We start from the raw sequence: 13,185 nt of genomic DNA on the forward strand, positions 1-13,185 counted from the left end.
AACAACATTTACAAACTACATATAGTAGAAACCACGAGAGCTGGCAGTGACAGATCGCTTAAATATGATATGAATCAAGATATGGACGTACGACTTAGATTATTTCACCACATACATTTAAATGTAGGTTATGTTAGTAATGGAGGTTATATGTCAAACATTGTCAAAGATATTATTTAATGATTTTCCTTTCAAAGAAAACATTTTCGGTTTGTACACTAACAGATTCATGGCAACGCTCACAAGACGTTTCGATTTGAGGTTATAATTATAGAGTTACATCCCTTAGAAGAACAGACGTACTTTTTCGACGTGGCCATTTGAATTGTACAGCAGACATATTAAACTAATGCTATCTCGTTCTAACACACATTACTCTCTAGCGGTTTGTGAACTACGTATGGCATTTGTAAGAGCGGAAAATGATGATTTACTGCCAGCTCTCGTGGCGTCTACTATACCGGGAATCACAGACTACTACCAGACGGCCAACTCCATTGTAAAAGCGAGATCCAATATATACCGGTCTCTCTCACTCATCATGTAACACTTATGTAGATGGCAGTGAGAAGCAAAAATGCAATTGGCGCCAAATTCAAATCTTTTATTTAATTTAAAATTTGAATACAGAAATATTTTTGATCTAATGTGCTTTTTGTGGATCTATTAAGCTATATTTAGTTTGCGTAAGCCAAAATAAAATAATTACAGCTTAATAGACCAATAAAAAGCACCTCAAATCAAAAAGTTATAATTTTATAATTTCAATGTAAAAGAAAGAGAAATCTATTGGCGATTTAAAATTTTATATTTAAATTACAATATAAGGTCGGGGAAAATCTGCAAGACAGACATTCAGCCTGGGACCTTGGGCAGCCGGATAGTATGGGGTTGGAGCCCATCATTGGATCTCCGACCCACTAAAAACCCAATTCCTCGTCTTCTCCGGGATGACCCTCACAGGTTGGGTTGGGTTGGCCGTTTTCGTCTGTGGTTTTCAATTGATAAAGTACATATAACAAACACCAACTGCTTCTTACCCTAAGTGACACGGTGTTATCAAAAATTTGAATACTTAATTTGAATACTATTGAAATTAAAAATTAATATAATTAAAATACTAGCCTGTCCCTATTCTTGGGAAAACAAAATAATTTTCCAACTTCATCTTCGCTACATCCACACACAATGCAAAACATTTTTACAATAATTATTCTCGAAAATTATTCGTAAAAAATACAACGCAAAAATAGATAATAAGCACAAATAAGACAATAAACGCAAAAGGACTGTGTGACATGTGACATACATAAAATGTCAAAACCGCTTAAACAAAGTCAACAGCTTTCTGTAATATTACTAACGACATGTACGCCATCTACTAAGGATTTCTATCAAGATGACAAAGAGAAAATATCGGTATTATGATGTGATAATAAGAGATAGAGAATGGCCTATCATTTTCCCGGTGAGCTAACTAACTCTCTGCCTTACTCTGTGCCGGGAATTTCATATAAGTCGCAATATATGAATGCAGTGACCATAGTTACGAAACTACTGTGCACTTGCACTGTAAAATGCAACAAAGCTTAATAGTACAGGCATTGGGTAGTTTTGCAGAGGAAAAGTTTTGCTTGGAAAAAAGTGACGTCCTTAGTTAAAAAAGTGACAACATAGTGATTTCTTATGCTAACTAGCGCTACCTACCATTGTCACTAGAACTAACATTAGACCTAGATCTAGAAACATTCGGGTTTAGCAGCACGTCTCTCAAGACTGCTAAATCCGAATGTTTCTAGTTCTAGGTTTTGTGTTAGTTTAAATAGTACTGCTAGTTAGAGATGTGTAACACTGCGCTACGCTACGCAATTGAGTTAACTCAGTACAGTATGTTACATGCGCTGATACCCAATTTTAAAATGAGTCAACTCAATTGCGCCACCGTTGGCGTAGTATAGCACACCGGTGTGGCTTGAAGATTTACAAATATGTATGTAAGTGAAAATTCCAGCCCTTAATCACGTATAAAATTTTCATTTGCTAGAACTTGGAACGAGGCAGTAGGCGATACCGGCGTAGTTGACCGGCGAGAGATAGATGTGATACGTCCAGCAACTGTGTTATGGCGCAATTGAGTTGATACATTGCGCTAACTCACTTAGGTGCGCTAATATCAGAGTGTCAGCGCAGCAAATTTTGCTACGTTACTCTGCACGACATGGCACTAGTATGACGTACTGTGCAATTAAGTGTAAGTAAGTGCAATGTCTTGTCAATTAAGTGCAGGTCAGAAAAGTGTGTAAACCGTGGTCGCAACGAACAGATTTTTATCAAAAAAAGTGTATAATATGTTGAGGTTATGTTAATGTCAAAAAAATATAACTTTATAATTATAATTTTTTCTTTTTATAATAACTTTATTACAACTTAAGCTATTAATATACAAACTTCACTAACAGCTTTAATTTTATCTTCTGCACATTTCGAGAAGAATTTGGCCTTAACAATGACGGGCTGATTTGGAATTCGTCCTTTGCCTAATAATTTATAATAACCCTAAAAAAACAAATTAATATCTTATTTATAGTCTGTTGTCCATTTATCTATCTACTATCTTGTCCATTTTCTATTGCTTCTACTGGGATTGAATGTACTGTGTTCTCTAATACAACAAATATTAATTATTATAAGGTTTGATTTTTTAATATGTAATATTAATTATAACAAAACACGCTTTCAAATATTCCGCCATTTTCGTTACACTGAATTACACTGCACTTATTGAATTTAATCGAAAGCAGGTGCAACAAAATCTGCACTAACTTGCACCAGCTGCACGAAGTTGCACTGCGCATGGCCCAACGAACAGTATGAGTGCAACTGCACTAAACTACACTATCCCCAACGAACACACAACATCTGCACTAAACTGCTTAATGCAAGTAGTGTAGTCCCAATGAACAAAGCTATGGTTAGTGCTAGTGCAATACTAGAACTAACATTAGACCTAGAACTAGAAACATTTTATGTGTTTACAATATAGAGTATAAAATAACCCAGTAAACAAGAAACATCTATATTCATATACCGGACAGATACGATTTTTACGAAACGTATTTAATTAAGCGCCTTTCACACGATCAATACATATTGTCAATAATCAGTCAGAGCCTGAATGCACTTCACAATTCGAGCAAGTTATCATTGTTTTTGACCGTTTTTTACATATTATGAATTGCTTACATTTACAGCATTTTGTGTAGTATTGAGTTGGTTGTGTTTCGGACGTTCCGCAATCAGCAGCCATGTAGAACATTTGTAAAAACGCTCGAATATCCTTTGACAGCGTAATTATTTGAGCTCATAATTAGTTGCTCTTTCATTAAAGTAATTGCTAAATTACTTAAGAAAATTCTTCGTCGACACTGATTTCCCGCAGAATGTGAAATACAATATTTGCGAGTTTATTCGTTAGGCAACGAACATCTTATCAACCGTATACGCGGGAATTTCACATTCTCTGAGTGACTATCATGTTCATTTTGAGCAATTTTTTCTTCTTCATCGGATATATCGCTGTCATCGATACTTTCCTTAGGTTCCTCTTCCAAAAATCTAACAATCCATCCATCAAATTATCATTTCCTGACATTCTGAATAAAAATAAAGAGATCATAAATTTTCAGCGTTACTTTCGTGTTTTAAAAATAAAAATTTAAAAATATTAACCTACCTTAATTTATTAAGAATAATACAAACAGGTGCGTATGAGTATTTTGTACACAAACTTACTTAATCTCACTAATTTACTTTTTTTTTAATTTTTAAGCCTCTCTGCTAAAGAAAAGTTAATTTATCCGGAAATTACGTCACTCTACCCCTTAAACACAATTAATTATTAATAATAATTTATTCCAAGAACTACAGATGATTTTACAAAGCAGATTCTTTTATTGGAATTAATAGTACTATTTTTAAGCCAGAATGTTGTAATTCCAGTAATCATTCATACCTTAGAATGAGATGTTTCTTTTGAATAAGCAGGAACGTAGTATTTGTACAATGTTAGAATGTATTGATGTTATGTTGGCATATGGAATGGACTGTTGAGAAGCAAAACACACCTTTTTCATTACAAAAAGTGCATAAAAAGATCATTATAGAGGTAAATATTTAATCTTGACCAAATTTGTATTAATTAAAATCAAACAAACCTTTATATCTCGTTAACAAATTATTTGTAAACACAATTAACCCAAAAAAACACCATATAAAACCACACCAACCCAAAAAAAATCCTCCTAAACCATTAATAACATCAAAAAAATAATGAAATTTTCATTAACTTTTATATTAGTGACAAAATTTTCAAATTTACCATTAATTTTTGGACTCAATCCCGATTTATTTCTTAAACCCGACTCGAAATTAATCGAAACGTTTAAAAAAATCATCTCAAACAACTTCAAAAATGACACCTTAATGTTTTACGGCTTGAAATGGGAGCAAGTTCCGAAGAAGAACGCGGTGATTCTAACTCAAAGTAAAATTCTTTTCAAACAAACGGATGAAATTAATAAATTCAAATGGATCAGCAACAATCAAATGATAAGTGTGGTATTTTTTATTAAAAACGAAACCGACGTGTTGTTCTCGAAAAGATTACTTGCATCGAAATCGTTTTTGAAACGAAACGTTTTGGTGATTTTTAGAAATAAAAAATATTTAAATTCGAGTCAAGATGAAGTTGTGAGTGAATTGGTACGAATTTGTGGGCGAAATGGTTTGTTTAAGATTGCGTTTGGTTATGTTAATGGAAGCAATTTTGAGTTATTTTCTTGGGAGCCGTTTGATGAGAGAAATTTTTGTGGTAAAAATTTTTATTTAAAGAAATTGGATTCTTTTGAGAATGTGTTTAAGGGGAAACGATATAACATGAAAGATTGTTCCTTAAAAATTACTTATGTAAGAGATGAAACTTTAATTACACATGTTAATAGAAAACATCCGGGTATTTTAATTTCTTTGTTTGAATTGATTCATAATTCAACTGGAATTAAGATGTTTTATGAAAATAATTTAAGTTTTCAAATTGAGTACAGAGATAAAGGAATTTTTACTTCTGCGTTAAATTATCTATCTAATGGGAGTACGGATGTGCTTTTAGGGCACCTTTTTATGAACTTATCCCAGGAAAATACACAACCAGGTCCGCAATTATACACGGATGATATTTATTACACAGCGAATAAATCGAAGAAGTTATTGTATCGGAATATAACGAGACCGTTTCATTTTTCAATTTGGGTTGCTATTTTATTGACTTATGTAGTTTTATTTTGGTTAAAAATTACTTTTAAAAAGTATTACTTAATTAAGATTAATTGTACCCAATCAATTTTTGATATTTTCCGGTTATCTTTAAACATCCCTTTGAATAAGCTGTCAAAGAAAACTCCTTTAAAAGTTTTAATGATGTCTTATATCTTTTATTGCATCATTATGGATGCTATTTACCTCAGTAAATTGAGTAGTGTGTTTACAATACCAAAAGCATTCGTTCCAACAATCGAAACTCTTTATGTCAACGGTATTTATGTGAGTTTAACATCTTATGTTGATAAAATAACCAATTTATGCAACTTAATCACGAATGAAAACGTTAAAAAGTTTATTAAAATCTATAATACAACTCAATATCAACTTTTAAAGAATACAGTTAACGCAAACGTTACTGGGTCGGTTCTTTTTAAATCAACTTTAAAAACATATCCCGCTGAATCATATTTGGTGCACAGATTTACCACAAAAATGAGGGCTTTGTATTTGTGTTATTATTTAAGAAGATTTAACATCATCAACGAGCCAATTATTTATTGGACAAACGAAGTTTTAGAAAAGGGGTTTTTAACCAAGTGGTGGTCAGATAAAATCTTACACACAACTAATTATACTTTATTAAGAATCAACTTAAAACCAACTTACGTTGCTTTATCTTTGCAGCATTACGAAGAAGCAATTTTTATTTTAATCGTTGGATATGTATCGAGCGCAATTATTTTGTTGTACGAAATAGGATTAAATAAAATTTTGAACCGCATTTATAAAATGAAATATGTAATGCCTTTTTGAACAAATTAAAATTGTTTAAATTTTATTGTTGCGTTATTGATCTAATAAATAATTAATTAATCAAAAAATTTCGGATTTCGAGGTTAAATTAGGGTGAAATATTAATTGTTATCACTTATCTGGTTTTAATTTAGGGTGAAACAAACAATTTGGACCGGAAACTTGGTTGTGTCTGGATCAGGATCCTCTTCTTCTTTACAGGATAGGATGTTATTCAGGAGCTTCTTGGTAACAGGAACAGTTGTTATTATTCAGGATTATTAAATTTAATGTTATGTGTACTTAACTCTCAATCTGGTTTTCTTCCATAAAATTTTGAGGTTATGTTAGAACTTTTTGATAAGTGAGGTTATAAAACCAGTTTTTTTTAACAAAACGACGTGTACGCTAAGACGTTGTTAAATCGACTGCCCCTCCTCCGAAAATTTCACTCTTTATATAGGATTTTCCTGAAACAAATGAAAAACGGTACCTCTGATTGGTTGAAATTTTCGATGGGTCATCCATTTTTTAATTTTACTGTTGTTTTGAGGTTATAAAATCAATTTAATTAAATTCTACTTTATTCCTTTGAATTTGCCCAAATAAAGATTTATTATTCTTTTCTTTCAGAATTGGCCAAAGGATTCGACGAAAATTTCACCCTACGTTATGAATTTTTATGTGAAAACTTTGTAACTACGAAACGGATTTTCATCAACAAATAAATGTTATCAAGCTCCTAATTATCGTTAAACTAACTAATGAGTACCTTAATTATAATATTTAAGTGGTTTTAAGTCTTTTAATAACAAATTTAAATTATAATTGTCAAATTTAAACGTAAAGTTAGAATTTCAATTCTAAAATTTATTTATTAAAAAAAAATAATAAAAATGTTGTAAAAAATAAAAAAAACGTTTATATAGTTATAAAACTTAATTAATTAATTAAAAAAGAATAAGTATAATAAAAGAATTGTTTAATTTAGGCTAAATGAAGATTAGTTCAAATGATTTTTTTTTGATGTCAGCTGTCAAAGTCATTTTATGGTGGTTATGTAAAAATTAAATACATCAACTTCAAAAAAGTATTATTATTAAAACTGGTCATGGCTTCTTTAATACGGATTACATTCACACGAATGTTAAATAATGCGAAAACATCAAATATGGAAATTATAAGAAATATATCAGGAAAGACGATGCGAGCTACTCTTCCTGCACCCAAACCAAAACCTTACGATTACAACAACAAGAGTTACCCAACGTATAAATTCTTCCTCGATAGAACAACCAGTAGATTCACCGAAAATACAAAGGTAAAATTAAAACGTTAAAACCAAAAATTAAATAATAATTAAGTTACAATTTAGGTGATTGTGGTCGAAGGTCCATTAGCAGCTGGAAAATCAAAATTTGCTAAAGAATTAGCCGATGAATTAGAAATGAAATATTACCCGGAAGCAAATTTAGATATGTGGTACATAAACGATTACGGATTCGACACCCGTACGTTAGACGACCAACTTCCTGAGTCTTGCAAGAGTTTCGACGTAAATAACTTCATGTTGAACCCAAAACACCGTTTAACAGCACAATTTCAAGTAAAACAATACGCGGTGAAGTAAAAATTGCCCTAAAATACCCCAACAAAAAAAAAATCTAACCTAAAAAAATTTAATTTTAAGGTTTTCCCAATACATTGATGCTTTAGCTCACTTATTAAGCACCGGACAAGGTGTAATTTTAGATCGTTGCGTTTATTCCGACTTTGTTTTTGTTGAAGCGATGTACAGCCAAGGATACATTTCAAAAGGAGCTCGTTCGTTTTATTACGATTTGCGTAAAAGTTCGATTGGGGAATTATTGAGACCTCACTTAATTATTTATTTGGATGTACCTGTTGGTAAAGTATTAGAGAATGTTAAAAATCGTAACATTCCATACGAATGTAACTCTCCCGTTTTAAATGCGCAATACTTAACTACGATGGAGCAATTTTATAAGCAAAAATATCTTAAAGAAATGAGTGTAAGATCGGAATTACTCGTTTATGATTGGACCAATGAAGGAGAGACCGAGGTTATTGTCGAAGATATTGAAAGAATGAAATTCGAGAATTACGATGATCAAAATCCGAAATTTGAGGATTGGATGGAAGGGAGCGACGAAGCGTGGGCACTTTTAAGGCAAAAATATAGCGATACTAAAGGATCGTTAATGTACTTTCTTAATGTTCCGAGATATGATGTTCCTGAATTAATTACAGATGCTGATGATTCTAAGGAATACAGGGATATAATGAATAATGTAAATTTATGTAATTTTATTATCTTAGCGTTGTTTAATGTGTTTAATTTTTTAGGCTCCTGGAAATGAGTATGTTAAGGGATATAATGCATCTTTGGGAGATGGTAGTTTGTGGTTTAAGACGAAATTACCACATCGTGAAACTTTACCTTTACGCGAAAGACGAATTTTTTAAAATTACTAAATTGTTATTGTGTTAATAAAAGTAATTTAAAATAAAAAAGCATTTTTGTATGATTTAAGTCAAGGTTGAGTAAACCTGCTGTTTTTATGAACGTATCCCTCCACAAAGGCCTTGCTGTGACGTCATTGGAAGAATTGACATTTCTATGTTTTTATTTATACAGGGTATTTCACTTAAGAAGCAATATACAAAAATATTAAAAAAAAATAAAATTAAAAAGTATAAAGCGAAATATTAACGGTTATAATTTTATTATTGTTAGGTTATCCAACTTGACTCGGTTACCATGGTGATTAAGATCTAAATAATGCAAGTGCTTGTCAAAATTGAAATTGAATTTAAGTTTTTTTTAAGAAAAAAGTCTTATTTAATTGCTTTAAAAGGCTGTATTTAACTCAAAATTGGTTTATCTAGGGTATTATAAACAAGGTAAGTGGATTAAATCAAAAAATTTATTTCTCTTAATTAGAATCGATTTATATTAACTACAATTAACGAATTTGTTATGAATACCAGATAATCGTAAAGAATTCGAATTGTTTTAAAATTAATAAAAATTAGGTTAGAATTGATAAAAAAATTGGAATAAAATTTTATTATTTTAAGGTTATCCAACTTGACTCGGTTACCATGGTGATTAAGATCCAAATATTGCAGTTGCTTGTCAAAATTGACGTTGAATTTAAGTTATTTTAATGAAAAACGCGTAATTAATTGGATTTAAAGGTTGTATTTAATTTAAAATTTGTAAATGGATGAAATTATAAGCAAGGTAAGTGGATTAAATCAAAAAAAAAAGTTTTTAGATCAATTAAAATGTAGAAGAATTTAGGGTTAAATAACAATTAAAACTAGAACTAGAAAAGTCGGGTTTAGTCGTGAAAAAAACTTTCAGTTGTCAAAGTCAACTTTAATTTTATTATATTCGCAATCTTCATAAAATAACCTTTAAAGTCAGTCCAAACTTGACGCATTTATCTCAAATAACCAGAAAGTTCGAACTTTCAACTTTTAATTTTGACATGTTTGTCAACTTTATAAAAAATCCTTTAAAATGAGTCCAAACTCGACATATTTAACTTTAATATTAATGGAAATACAATCACTTCCGGTTTGAAACGTCAACGTCAATTTTGACATATTTGTTACCTTCATTAAAAAAAACCTTTAAAATGAGTCCAAAGATGACGCACTTATCTCAAAAAACAAGAAAGTTAGAATAAAAAATGTTAAAAACGAAGTTAGCAACAATGAAGATAGCAATTTAATTATTAAATATTAATACCAACCTTAATTTTTACTTTTTTTTGTTGTATTTTTGTTTTTGTGATAAATTTTAAAACATTTTATAAAAATTAAAAATTTGTCAAAATGACATGGTCATTTCAAACCGGAAGTTGCTTATATCTCGAGTAATATTGGAATTAAACGTATCATGTTTGGACTCATTTTAAAGGATTTTTCACAACGATTACAAATATGTCAAAATTGACGTTGACATTCTTAACCGGAAGTTGATCATAACTTCATTAATATTGAAGATAAATATGTCGTGTTTGTACTCATTTTAAAGGATTTCTAATGAAGATTACAAATATGTCAAAATTGAGGTTGACATTTTAAATCTGAAGTTAGTTATCATATAATAGACAAATGAACAACTTTATGGTGTTCTTTCATGATGTATTCTTAATTAAAAAATAAGTACCAACCTTAATTTTTTTTTTTATTATATTTTTGTTTTTGTGATTTAAGCATAAATTAATTTAAAAAAACATGACGTTTCATAAAATTGACATTTAATTTTGACAAATTGTTGTGAAGTTGATTACAGTTGGTAACATTGAATTTATAAACATGACGTTTCATAAAATTGACATTTAATTTTGACAATTTGTTGTGAAGTTGGTTACAGTTGGTAACATTGAGTTTATGTCACATAACTTTATTCAAAAAATTATTTAAAAAAATAAATTTACCCAATTCATTATGAAAATTAAATTTTACATGTCTTTCTGATATTATGTAACGTAACTTTTTTTATAACTAATGATGTAATTAATTCCATTACCTACCTACAAATTTATAAATTGACATTTGTCACTAATAGAATAAGTCAAATTTTGAACAAAAATTGCTTTTTCAATTAAATTAGATAAAATTTTGTACTTATTTTGTAATTTGCTTCCGGTTAATTGCTGCTGGATTGTGTTGGAACTATAATATAAATCAATCGGGTTTCCACTAGACGTACAATACAGCAATTATTACGTCACTGAGATTATCCTGCTTTTATTAGAGTTGAGTACCGTTTAATTGCATCGCAATAATGCCACGATGTAACCTTAGTTATCATATTACTTGGTAACAACGATCATAACCAACGTTGTACTTACTACAAAGAGAAAATGATTATGCAAAAATATTGCTTACTATATTGCAGTCAGATTAAGTAACCGATAATGCATAGAATTAAAATAAAAATCACTTTTTTTGTTGTTTTAAATCTTTTGATTTTTCTGGAAAACATTCCCATTAACTTTTTTCACCTTTTTCGTCATTGTTAAGTACCCTGTAAATGTTTTGAATTGATTTAAGACATTTTGACACACACGAACCTCCTTTACTATTTCCTGGTAACTTTGAAACACTATCAGAAGAGACCACAATAATTTTTTCAACCCAATCATCCGCGTTGAGTATCACCATTCATATTTTGATTCACTCCTATCACCTTTTCCATTAATCTAAATCCTTTGAATTTTTTGGGAAACATCCCCATTAACTTTTTCTCAACCTTGAAAAATTTTTCAAAGACACCAAATTCATTTTTTTCATCAAATCAACTTCTTTTAGTATCTTTGAGTTGTTTCTAAGTGATTAGAAGGAATTTGATTCACACCAATCAGTTTTTCCTATATTTTAAATTCTTTGGGTTTTCAGGAAAACATCCCCATTGCATTTTTTAACTGTTTTCTTCTTTTCCAAGTAATCTGAAATCATTTTCAATTGATTTAAAGTATTTTGACGCATATCAATCAAGGATTCCACTTGCTTACTATCTTTGAAACAATCCCAAATCACACCAAAATCATTTTTTTAATCCAATAAACTTCTTTTAGTATCTTTGAGTTGTTTCTAAGTGATTAGAAGGAATTTGATTCACACCAATCAGCTTTTCCCATATTCTAATCGTTTGGGTTTTCAGGAAAACATTACTATTACATTTTTTATCTTTCTTCACCCTTACCAAGTAATCTGAAATCATTTTCTATTGATTTGAAGTATTTTAACACACACCAATCAAGTTTTTCTCTTTCTTACTATCTTTGAAACATTCTAAAATACACCAAAATCATTTTTTTTAATCAAATCATCCTTGTTAAGTATCCTCGAGTTGTTTTTAATTAATTAGAAGCTTTTTGATTCACTCCAATCGCCTTTTTCATTATTTCTAAATGCTTTAATTTTTCTGGAAATCATCCCCATTAATTTTTTTTAACTTTTTTCGTCTTTTGCAAGTAATCTAAAATCATTTTCAATTGATTTAAAGTATTTTAACACACACCAATCAAGTTTTTCTCTTTCTTACTATCTTTGAAACATTCCCAAAATACACCAAAATCATTCTTTTTAATCAAATCATCTTTGTTAACTATCCTCGAGTTGTTTTTAATTAATTAGAAGCTTTTTGATTCACTCCAATCGCCTTTTTCATTATTTCTAAATGCTTTAATTTTTCTGGAAATCATCCCCATTAATTTTTTTTAACTTTTTTCATATTTTCCAAGTAATCTATAATCATTTTCAATTGATTTAAAGTATTTTAACACACACCAATCAAGTTTTTCTCTTTCTTACTATCTTTGAAACATTCCCAAAATACACCAAAATCATTCTTTTTAATCAAATCATCTTTGTTAACTATCCTCGAGTTGTTTTTAATTAATTAGAAGCTTTTTGATTCACTCCAATCGCATTTTTTCATTACTTCTAAATGCTTTAATTTTTCTGGAAATCATTCCCATTAATTTTTTTTAACTTTTTTCATCTTTTCCAAGTAATCTAAAATAATTTTCAATTGATTTAAAGTATTTTAATACACACCAATCAAGTTTTTCTCTTTCTTACTATCTTTGAAACATTCTAAAATACACCAAAATCATTTTTTTTAATCAAATCATCCTTGTTAAGTATCCTCGAGTTGTTTTTAATTAATTAGAAGCTTTTTGATTGACTCCAATCGCCTTTTTTATTATTTCTGAATGCTTTAATTTTTCTGGAAAACATCCCCATTAATTTCTTTTACCTTTTCTCATCTTTCCCAAGTAATCTAAAATCATTTTCAATTAATTTAAAGTAGTTTAACACACACCAATCAAGTTTTTCTCTTTCTTACTATTTTTGAAACATTCCCAAAATACACCAAAATCATTTTTTTTCTCAAATCATCCTTGTTAAGTATCCTCGAGTTGTTTTTAATTAATTAGAAGCTTTTTGATTCACTCCAATCGCCTTTTTCATTGTTTCTAAATGCTTTAATTTTTCTGGAAAACATCCCCATTAATTCTTTTTAAC

At 29.7% G+C, this 13,185-nt stretch overlaps 1 protein-coding gene and 2 long non-coding RNA genes across 5 annotated transcripts; 2 read left to right on the top strand and 1 right to left on the bottom strand.

Annotated features, from left to right (window-relative positions):
• The first annotated feature begins 6,207 nt into the window (after positions 1 to 6,207).
• Positions 6,208 to 7,053, top strand: LOC139432195 (uncharacterized). Its single transcript, XR_011642068.1, has 2 exons — positions 6,208 to 6,664; positions 6,745 to 7,053. It is a non-coding gene; the product is annotated as an uncharacterized lncRNA (long non-coding RNA).
• An 86-nt stretch (positions 7,054 to 7,139) lies between these two features.
• On the top strand, positions 7,140 to 8,665 carry LOC111415430 (NADH dehydrogenase (ubiquinone) subunit ND-42). The gene is made up of 4 exons (XM_023047130.2): positions 7,140 to 7,432; positions 7,487 to 7,737; positions 7,802 to 8,423; positions 8,479 to 8,665. The coding sequence occupies exons 1-4, from the start codon at positions 7,223 to 7,225 to the stop codon at positions 8,596 to 8,598; spliced, it is 1,203 nt and encodes a 400-aa protein (XP_022902898.2). The 5' UTR covers positions 7,140 to 7,222; the 3' UTR covers positions 8,599 to 8,665.
• A 1,945-nt stretch (positions 8,666 to 10,610) lies between these two features.
• Positions 10,611 to 12,127, bottom strand: LOC139432177 (uncharacterized). 3 transcript variants are annotated; one of them, XR_011642044.1, is made up of 3 exons: positions 11,858 to 12,127; positions 11,667 to 11,795; positions 10,611 to 11,600 (listed from the first exon to the last, which is right to left on the bottom strand). It is a non-coding gene; the product is annotated as an uncharacterized lncRNA (long non-coding RNA). The 3 variants fall into 3 exon arrangements; XR_011642043.1 differs by having other exon boundaries at positions 10,611 to 11,179; positions 11,235 to 11,600; positions 11,667 to 12,127; XR_011642042.1 differs by having other exon boundaries at positions 10,611 to 11,002; positions 11,096 to 11,600; positions 11,667 to 12,127.
• Positions 12,128 to 13,185: the final 1,058 nt, after the last annotated feature.

Source organism: Onthophagus taurus, chromosome 11 (genome assembly GCF_036711975.1).
Source record: "Onthophagus taurus isolate NC chromosome 11, IU_Otau_3.0, whole genome shotgun sequence".
In the NCBI taxonomy this organism is placed as follows: Eukaryota; Metazoa; Arthropoda; class Insecta; order Coleoptera; family Scarabaeidae; genus Onthophagus; species Onthophagus taurus.

Coding starts and splice junctions, on each gene's coding strand:
- LOC111415430 (XM_023047130.2), top strand. CDS start 7,223: ATGGCTTCTTTAATACGGATTACATTCACACGAATGTTAAATAATGCG. Junction 7,433..7,486: donor GATTCACCGAAAATACAAAG/GTAAAATTAAAA, acceptor GTTACAATTTAG/GTGATTGTGGTCGAAGGTCC. Junction 8,424..8,478: donor ACAGGGATATAATGAATAAT/GTAAATTTATGT, acceptor TTAATTTTTTAG/GCTCCTGGAAATGAGTATGT.